Source organism: Gigantopelta aegis, chromosome 8 (assembly GCF_016097555.1).
Source record: "Gigantopelta aegis isolate Gae_Host chromosome 8, Gae_host_genome, whole genome shotgun sequence".
Lineage (NCBI taxonomy): Eukaryota > Metazoa > Mollusca > Gastropoda > Neomphalida > Peltospiridae > Gigantopelta > Gigantopelta aegis.
In genome coordinates, this window is record NC_054706.1 from 32,583,151 (window position 1) to 32,594,561 (window position 11,411).

The 11,411-nt window shown below is 36.3% G+C and overlaps 1 protein-coding gene across 1 annotated transcript; it reads right to left on the reverse strand.

The window, feature by feature from the left end:
• Window positions 1-202: 202 nt before the first annotated feature.
• LOC121379155 (ATP synthase mitochondrial F1 complex assembly factor 2-like) lies at window positions 203-11,348 on the reverse strand. Its single transcript, XM_041507647.1, has 8 exons — window positions 11,222-11,348; window positions 9,271-9,315; window positions 8,182-8,327; window positions 7,856-7,953; window positions 6,823-6,903; window positions 6,049-6,161; window positions 3,376-3,491; window positions 203-978 (listed from the first exon to the last, which is right to left on the reverse strand). The coding sequence occupies exons 1-8, from the start codon at window positions 11,325-11,327 to the stop codon at window positions 829-831; spliced, it is 855 nt and encodes a 284-aa protein (XP_041363581.1). The 5' UTR covers window positions 11,328-11,348; the 3' UTR covers window positions 203-828.
• Between the last annotated feature and the right edge of the window lie 63 nt (window positions 11,349-11,411).

Consider the following 11,411-nt stretch of genomic DNA (forward strand, 5'->3'; position numbering starts at 1 on the left):
GAGGGGATACAACCAGGACAGAACAGTTGGAACATGTCCAGGAGAGGTGAAAAGAACGCACCCCAAGTCTGTGCGCACTCTGTGAAATTTGTCGTGACGTAGGCATTGTTGTGCTTTGAGCGACATCTACCGGTGACATCAGAATACTAACTTTCAAAATTATTTCAAGCAATTGGGACATGGGGATTCCCATGGTATTTATCGATATAAAACCTGCTTTTTCACTCCATTTGATAAAAACGTGATCTAAGTGTGTTACAGGTTTGTAGATTAACCAAATTATAATTTATTTTCGCTAGATGGAACTAGGGTGTGCGGCTTTAATGCTAAACTACATGGACCATGGAGTGGAGGGAGGGGCGGGGGCCAGCAGAGGCTATGGCCCTCACTTTTCCCTGTTACTCTGTTCAGAAGGTTTGAAATGCTGTGTTCAAAATTCACCCCCTCCCACCCAATCCAACAGGATCAGGTCCTGAAATACATGTATTTTTATCCCCCCAGACCATCAAACTGACAGATCTGAATAGCAATGAAATTAGGTTAATTCACTTTATTCTAATACTTAATAATCAGTGAGGGAGAAGCTGGTTTAGTTACTGTCCTCACTAAGTTTTGGACTTGCTACTAGAGTGCAGTCCTAGTACCTAGCAACTTTCATTTGCACTATCTAACCACTGCACTATGGAGGCCAATAATAAAGTATTTTGAGTTTATTGACATTCCTCCATGTCCTGAATACATTAAACCGTTGTTAAATATTTCGTCTATCAATTAGTTTGCTATAATTACAAACATCACAGTTTAATAAATATGAAATAGCCATCATCATTAAACAAACTGTTTTGCGAGAGAAGCCTTTTCCTTGATGGAGCTGTTCTCATTGGACCAGTGAATAAACAGTGTGGATGCCGAAAGTCTTGTTCTTAGTTCATATAGGTCAAGGTCATGGTGCCACTCTACATTGCCCCATTTCTGTATCTATAAAGAAAAAAATTATATATCTGTACAACAGTTATGAATGTTGATAAAAGACACCAACTGAACTCTTTCTTTTTTTCTTCTTTTTCTTTTCTTCTTTCTTTTTTTTAAAGATAAAGAAGTCAAAATATATTTATACATAGAAAGCAGGCTGCAAATTTAGCATGATTCCGTGCTTTTGTGAATCCCAGATTTTGGGTGAAGCGTAAAATTATGAAATATCTATATTATATCATATCTGTGATTCTGGCAGAATCCCTAAAAACAACTCCCCTAATTCAATGCCTGGAAGGGATGTTTTGAATAGTAAGCCAATAGTAATACTAGGCATGGGCTTGTAAAACTTTTGAAGTTAAAAAAAGAGTTGGTTAGTTTTGTTTAACAACACCACTAGAGCACATTGATTTATTATTCATCTGCTACTGATTGTCAAACATTTTGAGTTAGTTTGTTTTGTTTAACATCACCACTAGAGCACACTGATTTATTATTCATCGGCTACTGAATGTCAAGTATTTCGGTAATATTTGACAAAAAGTCCTACAGGAAACCTAATTTTTTTCCATCAGCAAGGAATCTTTTATATGCCCTTATAAAACTTTTACGTCCAGACCTGGCACAACAAAGTCTCCAAACGTTAACCACAAGCTATACTGATGGAATGAAATAAGGAACACATGGTATTTGAGGCCAAATTTAATTGACTTTTCTTACACACCCATTGGTGGGAACACCATGCATTATTTTTGGTAACCCATGGTTGTTTACACATGTACGTGTGTTAACAATTTCAAGATATACAACTGGCTGCTCCTAGGTGATGATCAGGTCATCACTGCCATAGATCCAATGAAAACCTACACGATGGAAATCGATTACATTGTGACGTATAGTTAACCTGACAATCATGGGTCTATGCTTAAAACCTGGGGGGTTTTAGGATATGTAAGAAATAGAATAATATATTCGTGTCCGTTAGATACCATTTACCTCAAAAAGCATTGTTTAAAAATGTATCAAACTCATTTTCACTCGTTAGATACATTTTAAGACAACTTGTTGTGAGATAAATGGTATCTAACGGCCACTCGTGTAATATTCTCTATATAAACTACCGAGATATAATGTGGCAATGAAAGTCAGTACTGTGGGATTGACCGCCAGTAATACAGTTAACTTCTTGATACTGTGGATGAGGTTGCATTCAGTATTTGCTGTTACTGTTCATAATGTGTGTTTCCTTATTTCTCTCCATCAGTACATTTGCAAAAGTGAAACTTTATTAAGACCATAATTGGGCCTGGACAACAGACTCTAAGACTGTGTTAAGAGCTCTTCTTACATTTCTAATATTGACAATCACCTAGGTACTATTAAAAGTTATATATGGTACATAGACCTGCTAATAAAAGTGCTTCTTCAGGGCTTCTAGAATTGTCATAAAATCCACTAGCCATGGGATCAGTGATTTAAAAAAATGTACTAGCCATGATTAAAAATTCACTAGCCCTACTTTCTTTAAGTTAATATAATTTTACTAAATAATAGTAAAAATCAGATATGTCACCTAAACAGAGAGATATAGCTTAACAACACTAACTTTGGGGGCAGGATATTCATATTTACAAAATAGACAACTACAACATTTGGCACAAAAGTTTTAATTGGCCATCAGGCATGGCAATAGTAGTTATTTACTAGCCCAACATTGCATATCACTAGCCATGGGAGTGGGGCTACCACAATCTAGAAGCCCTGGCTTCTTCTTTCAACTTATTTTCGTGCTTATATCCAATTAAGGTTCAAGCACGCTGTCCTGGGCATACATCTCAGCTATTTGAAACTGTCTGTACAGGACAGTGGGTTAGTTGTTAGTTGGTTAGTGGTTAGTGGTTAGTAAGAGAGAATAGGGTGTAGTGGTCTTACACCTAACCACCGAGTCATTAAAACTCACTCTAGGTGGGAGCTGGTACCGGGCTGCGAACCCTGTACCTATCAGCCTTAACCATGACAACACCGAGGCCGGTAATAAAATTGACTATTTAGAATGAATCATCCACATTATTTTCTTCCCATGACTTATACCATTCTCACATATTTCTGATAACATTAAAATGCTATATATAACCATTTTTATTAGAAGACCAAGCCAAAAAGTGCATGTCCCAAGATTTATACTATAACATGTAGCTACGACAGGACAAGGGGACATAACTCAAGGAGAAAAACCGTACCAACATTAATTGGTCAATGTTAAGTTTTGAGTTTAAAAGCTGTTGCACTAATTATCTAATGCAGATATTTGACTAATTGTTGAACAATTTTTACAATGTATATTTCAAAGTTACATACATTTGTCTACTATTATCTTCTCTTTTTTTGTTTCATGAAGCTCACCTGAAATTCTAGCTCCAATCTTGCCAAGTTAACAGCTTTGTCAATACTGATTTCTCTATCCAACAACGCCATTATTATGATGAGTGACTTGATAGCATCAACTGCATAGTCGTAACCTAGCAACAACACAAACCACAGCTCATTAAATACAGTTTAAAAAACATTTTATTAATCAGGCATCTAAGAATTGAAAATTTGCGTAAACCATAAACAGTTTACGCAAAAACAAATTCAGATAACCCATTTAATTTTTACGTAACCCATCATGAACACGTAAATGATGTCCTAAATTCAATGCACGAATGAAAAAATGGGTTACACAAACTATACTTAAGCAAGCGACGCATGAACGAAACTATTGCTCTCGCAAAATTTCAGAGGCTTATTAATTAATTTCCAACCAACAGGTTCATAAATACTTAACAAAATATGTTAATGTAGTACTAAGTAAATTCTGAAGAGGGAACACATGAACAGAAGACACAGTGTTTAATCAGTAATTATGGCCAATGGAAAGTAATGTTTAACAGCACATTTTAACACTATGCATATTAAGAATCTTAACCTAAGCCTATTTGACACTTGGTTTAGACAGCAAGAGAAAAAAACAACTGCCACCATTAGGTTACTCCTACCAAACAGGGCAGAACATAGCCCAGTGGTAAAGCGTTCGTGGTCGGTCTGGAATCGATCCCCGTCGGTGGGCCCATTGGGCTATTTCTCGCTCCAGCCAGTGCACCACGACTGGTATATCAAAGGCCATGGTATGTGTTATCCTGTCTGTGGGATGGTGCATATAAAAGATCCCTTGCTGCTAATCGAAAAGAGTAGCCCAAGAAGTGGTGGCAGCGGGTTTCCTCTCTCAATATCTGTGTGGTCCTTAACCATATGTCCGACGCCATATAACTGTAAATAACATGTGTTGAGTGCGTCGTTAAATAAAACAGTTGCAAAAGATATTTTTTATGCACTTTCGCATAGAGAGCAATACACATGCAAGGCTTTTGATATAGCGGTTATACGGTCCTGCTTGGAACCAAAACATAACCCCAACAGCAGGGCTAGCTCTGGCACTCACCAACTTTGCCAATTGCGAATTTCAAAAACAAATGGCAAATTTTATTTTAATTTGGCGAAATAATTTTATGTAATAATTAATATTTTGATTCAAAATAACTGGGGTTTTCCCATTTTTGAAGTTTAACATAATTTGGCGAAATTTTCTGCTGACCCAGAGCTAGGCATGTAACAGGTCCAGTACGTGTGATGAATCCTAAGATCTAATGAACTACATCCCACCCCATAACTGATGGTTATTGAATTACAACACTTGAATTAGAAACCCACATAGGTTACTCCTTTAGACTAGCCAGTGCACCATGACTGGTATACCAAAGGACGTGGTATGTGCTATCTTATCTGTGGGATCGTGCATATAAAAGATCCTTTGCTACCAATGAAAAAATGTAGAGGGTGTCCTCTCTAAGACTGTATGTCAAAAATGTCAAAATTACCAAACGTTTGACATCCAGTAGCAGATGATTAATAAATCAATGTGCTCTAGTGGTGTCGTTAAAACAAACTCCACAGTTGTGCAGTTACAGTTAAACGTTTGTTTTGTTTAACGACACCACTAGACCACATTGATTTACTAATCATTGACTAGTAGCAAGGGATCTTTTATATGCACCATCTCACAGACAGGATAGCATATACCACAGCATTTGATATACCAGTCGTGGTGCACTGGCTGGAACGAGAAATAGCCTAACAGGCCCACCGATGAAAGAAAGAAATGTTTTATTTAATGACGCACTCAACACATTTTATTTACGGTTATATGGCCTCAGACATATGGTTAAGGACCACACAGATTTGGAGAGGAAACTCGCTGTTGCTACATAGGCTACTCTTTTACGACAGGCAGCAAGGGATCTTTTATTTGCACTTCCCACAGGCAGGATAGCACAAACCATGGCCTTTGTTGAACCAGTTATGGATCACTGGTCGGTGCAAGTGGTTTACACCTACCCATTGAGCCTTGCGGAGCACTCACTCAGGGTTTGGAGTCGGTATCTGAATTAAAAATCCCATGCCTCGACTGGGATCCGAACCCAGTACCTATCAGCCTGTAGACCGATGGCCTGCCACGACGCCGGTGGCCCACCGATGAGGATTGATCCCAACTGACTCGGACCAACCCGTGCTGTTATCAATACCAATAGTAATACAGTGGACATCCTTTCATGTTAACTGTTGTTTTGTTCGCTTGTTTGTTACACAATGTTAATTTCATGTGAACCAGCAAATGGTTGCGTGGTGAATGGTTACATATTCTGATATTAAAAGTTCAAGACTGCAGAAAACAAGTAAAAATTTCAATGAAAATTTGCAGTAATTGATTAGGTTATGCAAAACCACATGTAATGATTTCTGATGACCTAAGATTTTGAAATATTGTCCCCTGGTAATACTATTATATTACTGGTTTCTGTGCACATCACAGAAAACATGCAATGATATCTTGCCCCGTTTTTACAATTTGAAAGATAAGTAAATAAATTAGGGTTAATAAAATTGATTATTAATACGGTTAGTGTAACTGTGTAACTGTTAGCAGCCACGACCACTTATCTGTAATGGTAACTATGCGGTTGGTAAACCTCTACTGACCGAACAGTGCCCAGTCGCTGTACGACATTAAGTGTCGCCGGATGGTTTCAACTGTCTGAGGAGATACGCCTGGTGTCGCGATTCCTGTTGTGGGCTCTATCTCAATACCGTGTCTACAAAACCAAAATAAAAATCAACGTTAAAAATCAATGTAATTTTATTTTTATGGATGTTCGTTCACTTTATTAGATTTATTTATTTTACAGCATCATTGGAATATCAGTATAAAGTACTATATGTGTCTTGATCATGGTCATATGGCAATAAACAAATATTATCATATTGTTATACAGCATCATTGGAATATTAATATAAAGTATTTATCATGGTCATATTGCAATGGGAACAAGTCATGTTAAAAATTAAAGTAATCTTATTTTTATGTATCAACGGCCGTGCTATGTGGTATCCTGTCTGTGGGATGGTGCATATAAAAGATCCCTTACTACTAATAGGACAAATGTAGCAGGTTTCCTCTCTAAGACTATATGTCAAATTACAAAATGTTTGACATCCAATAGCCGATGATTAATAAATCAATGTGATCAAGTGGTGTCATTAAATAAAACACTCTTTAATTTTTAGGGTTTTTTCTATTAAATTATTAGGAGGTAAAATCCACTTTGGGTCAAACATTATGACCACCAAAAACACATTGAATATATACAGACACTGATCTTCTACACAAGAAAATGTAATATTTAGGGAGTAGTTTCTGTCACATTAAATCGGAAGCACACTCAGAATCAACCTATGAATTCCAGTGCACTGTACCTGTCTTTTGCCCAGTGTAACAAAGGATCCCATTCATTGCACATCAGTTCATACAACTGCGGTGGTTCTGTTAATCTGTAACTGAAAAATTGCCAAACAACAGTGTATTAATTTGCAATAAAAACGAAAAATGTTCAACAGTCAACACCCTTTTGATATTTTCCATTTAATTGTAGTGAAGAAAAAGAAAAAAGAAATGTTTATAACAAGTTTGATGACTCCCCAGCACATGGTTTTAACAGTGACCAATACTGGTATGTATTTAATATGATAATTTTGAGATGTTTCTAATTTTACACTGGAGCACCTTCCAACCTTAGACTTCAGACCAATGAGAACTGAAAATTTGCATAATGCATAAACCATTTAATATGAGTTACACAAAAACAAACTCAGGTATCCCAATTTGTTTCTTACACTCACCAACTTTAGACTTCAGATCTATGTGAATTGAAAATTCTACACAAATTCAGGCAACTAATTTAGGTTTTTTTCACATAATCCATCATAATAACTTAAATGATGTCCTAAACGTAATGTGCAAACAAATTATTGTTCTTGCAATTTACATTAATTTCCATATTAGCCAGCTGTTAATTTTTATACAAAGTGGCTACAAATTTCATTCTTTGTCTAATAAAATGTTCTTTAAATTAGCCACTTTTGAATAACTTTCAATGAAGTACTGAAAATTATTCTGAAAATTGAGTAAAACTAAATTTTGGTTTAGTGTGAGCCCTGCCAATAGGCTATTTCTCGTTCCAGCCAGTGCACCACAACTGGTACATGTGTACATCAAAAGCCATGGTATGTGTCTGTGGGATGGCAAATAAAAGATCCCATTCTACTAATGGAAAAATGTAGTGGCTCTAAGATTTACCAAGGGTTTGATATCCAGTACACAATGATTAACATATTAATGTGTTCTAGTGGTGTCGTTGAACAAAATAAACTTAAACTTTTTAACTGTAATATGTAAAGAAGTGAGATTTTATAAGGATCCTCCAGTTAAGTGTAGAACAGGCATACATACCATATTGTGTCTGTTTCTAAAAAGTGGATGATTGATTCCATTAAACTTTCTCTAGTTCGATGCATGGGGTTATCTATAGCTGTGTTACACAAAGATGTCTGAAAAAAAAAAAAAAACTTTTCTAAATACTATGAGTTTTTAATCAACAGTTATTACATTAAATACATGTAAGGACTGTATATAAGTATTTTTTTTTAATAAAAAACAGGAGGATTTGTAATGAAAATTAAAAACCCATATGAATTAAGAACTGAAAAAAAAGAAGAAGTAAATTTAGTCTAAAAATAATTCATGCAAGTGTACAAAAAATAAAATGCACGACTCACCAGGTGCATCGTATGTTGTCTGATGTGTGTTTTCTGTTTATTCCATTCTGTTGCAACAGCTAAAGCTAGAGCTTCATTCGGAACTTGGAAGATCTTTCCGCCTGGCGTACGGAGCTTTCTTTTGTCCAAATTTATTTCATACCAGCCTGTTAGGAATAAAAGTACAGTAGATTATGTGTAACACCACCCAGACACATTGTTTTAATCAGTAGCAGGGTGGGAAGAAGGAAATGTTTTATTTAATGATGCATTCAACACATTTTATTTACGGTTATATGGCGTCGGCAGTAGCAGGGTAGATGCAGGGTATTTTAAGAGGGAGGTACAGTGTTTAAAATGCCACCTACAGTATTTGTGGGAGGTTGCAACGTTTAAAAAGAGCACTCTCCCAGAACACCAAGCCAATGCAGGCCTCAAACTTCACGACGGCACCAATGACAATTGCCATCAATGAGATATAAATTGATCTGATGTAGTTAAAGTACATCACCAACAGCACTTTTGTGTCGTCAATAAAACTCTTCAACAATGGCAAAATGGATACACCTGGTGCATGTTATTTGCCAGTATTTAACATTTGCACATTTGAAATATGTCTACATACAGCAAAATAACCTTTCAGGCATGCTGCAAAAGTCACTTTAAAAAAAATTTGCATAGGCAGGCTCAAAATTGCCATCGGTGGACTGTGGAAGACAAATTCTTAAGTTCGAGCCCTGCAATGAATATATTAGATGTCCCCCACTAAACACAAACAAATTAATTCTTTTCATTTGCTATGGGGGGTTTTAATCGGCACTTCAAAATTTAAAGTGCCCATAAATGATTTTTTTTTAAATGGTTTTATTCAAGAAATTGATTCAACATCTACATAGTTTCTACTACAAAGCTAACTTTGGCTTTTTCTCATCAAAATTATTGCTGGCTGAGCAATATATACATATGTAAAAATAATTCATGAAATATCAGTACATGTGTATTATTAATATATTATTTGACTTAATTATAAATATTATATGTGAAAAACTGTTGATAAGCACTATGGTACCATACACACACGTATGTACAATGTATGTTTGTTTGTCTTACCTTGAGAAGTAGTAATCGAAGCATTTTTGTAGAATTTTTTTAATTCTGAAAAACAAACAGAAAAAAGGTGTAATTTAGTCAATTTAAAATACATGTATACATGTACATGTACTTGGGCATATCATTATTTTTCATTATCAAGTCAAAATAACAAAATTATTTATTGCATTAAAAATATATCCCAGCAGATCCATATTAATTCATTAACTTAAAGGGTTGTTCATGCTCACATATATCAGAGTTCATAGTAGGCTGGTGCAAGTACACCACACCAACTTTTCTCCCACTACTAGTAAGTACTATGTAGTATACTAGTATTAATGTTGTCCTCAGTAAACACCCCAAACAACTGAGGTATGTGCCCAGGCTAGCCAGTGGTGGATCTAAGAAGGGAATTCAGGTCAAGTAGCCCCAGTACTCTACGGTTCAAGAGCTAGATGAAATTTTGGAGGGTTATGATCACTCTCTGCCATCAGAAATAACTGTATTGACAGCCAAAATAAGGAATTTCTGCGTTCCACCAGGTAGGCAAAGATTACCACTCAAACACAACCACATGTATAACCCTATGTCTGATGTTAAATACTTTTACATTGACCATTATCAGGTTAGCTGATAACAAATATTTTGACATATTAATCACTAATACATGCACTACAGGAAGAAACCCAACAGCACACCCTTTCAATAATGTTCCAGTTAAATACATAGGTGCCGACGTGGTGCACTGACTGGAATGACAAATGGCAGATTGGTCAGGTAAGCACTTTACCGCATCCCTCTATTTAGCAAATTTAAAATGGCGAGAATTTTTTTGGAAGATTTATTTTGTTAATATAGTGCTGTCCAATGTATTAGCACACCAAAGCATACAAAGATCATTTTCTATGTGAACACTGTGAAATACTTAAGCAAAATACCAAGTCTGCCGAATCGCTGGACGCACTGATACACCAGACATGACTGTAATGATATAAGTAATTCAATCAGGAATTAGCGAGTATGGTAGGTTACACATTTTTGGTTTGTGTGTCCATTTGTTGAGAAATGGTTTAAACATGCCTATACATGGTGCCACAGGTTTTGAATACTAGCTATATATAGGGTATGTAACAATATCCGGACGTAGAAAGTACCACACTTTCTACATCCCTTCAGACTACAGATAACACATATTAACAGTGCCATAGAGACGTCCTTCTGCACGTTAAAACATATTTTTTAAATACCAGTTGTTGGGGAGAAATATAAGGAAGTGCTGCCCACAATAGAAGTGTGTTCAATCATCTGGGATGAACAAGCTTGGGATGGATAATCCTGAGAATGACAAATTGCGGTCACGAATTCGAATCGAAGATTGGCCAGGTACCAGACGTTTCGCCCCCAAGCCAGTTCGCTCCCAGTCAGTTTGCCGCCAGGTCTGTTCGCCCCCACAAAGGTACCAGTTCACCATCATAAAGATACCACTGTGTCGATGTGAATGTGTGGTATGGACCCATCTGTGTGTGCCGAGCTTCCTCTAGTGCAACCATACCCTATTTTTAGGCAATTTTGTGCACTTCCATGTGCATTTTTCAATGCGCAATTTGGCAGTCGTCGAACTTTGATGCAAGTATGATTTACATTTTTAGATCACGCGGAATTGTACTTTCATAAGAATCCGGAATAATCAGATTTATTATGAATGTCATCAATGCCTTCCCTCTAATACTAATAAAAGAAACACACACACACTTTAACATGCCTGTAATTTGTGTAAAGAAACAATACAATAATTGTTTATAACTAAAAGTTTGGGGCGAACTGACAAATAGTTGGGGGCGAATTGGTACATGGGCGAACAGGTCAAACTAGGGGCGAACTGCCTTGGGGCGAAACTTCATGGATTCAGATTGGCCTATATCATATAATAAAAATACAGAAATCTCAATGCATTTCTTAAAATGTATACCTCTAAAGGAAGAATGTGTGTTGCGTTTTTGAAACATTTGCTTGCATTGCCTCAAACAAACATTTATGTGACAAGACGATAAAAGAAAAGACCAAGATTGTCGCATCGTGCATAAAATGGGCGCTGCCATTTTGTTCCGGAAGTATCTGATAAATTATTAACGATTGGTTTATTTTTACCGGATGTAAAC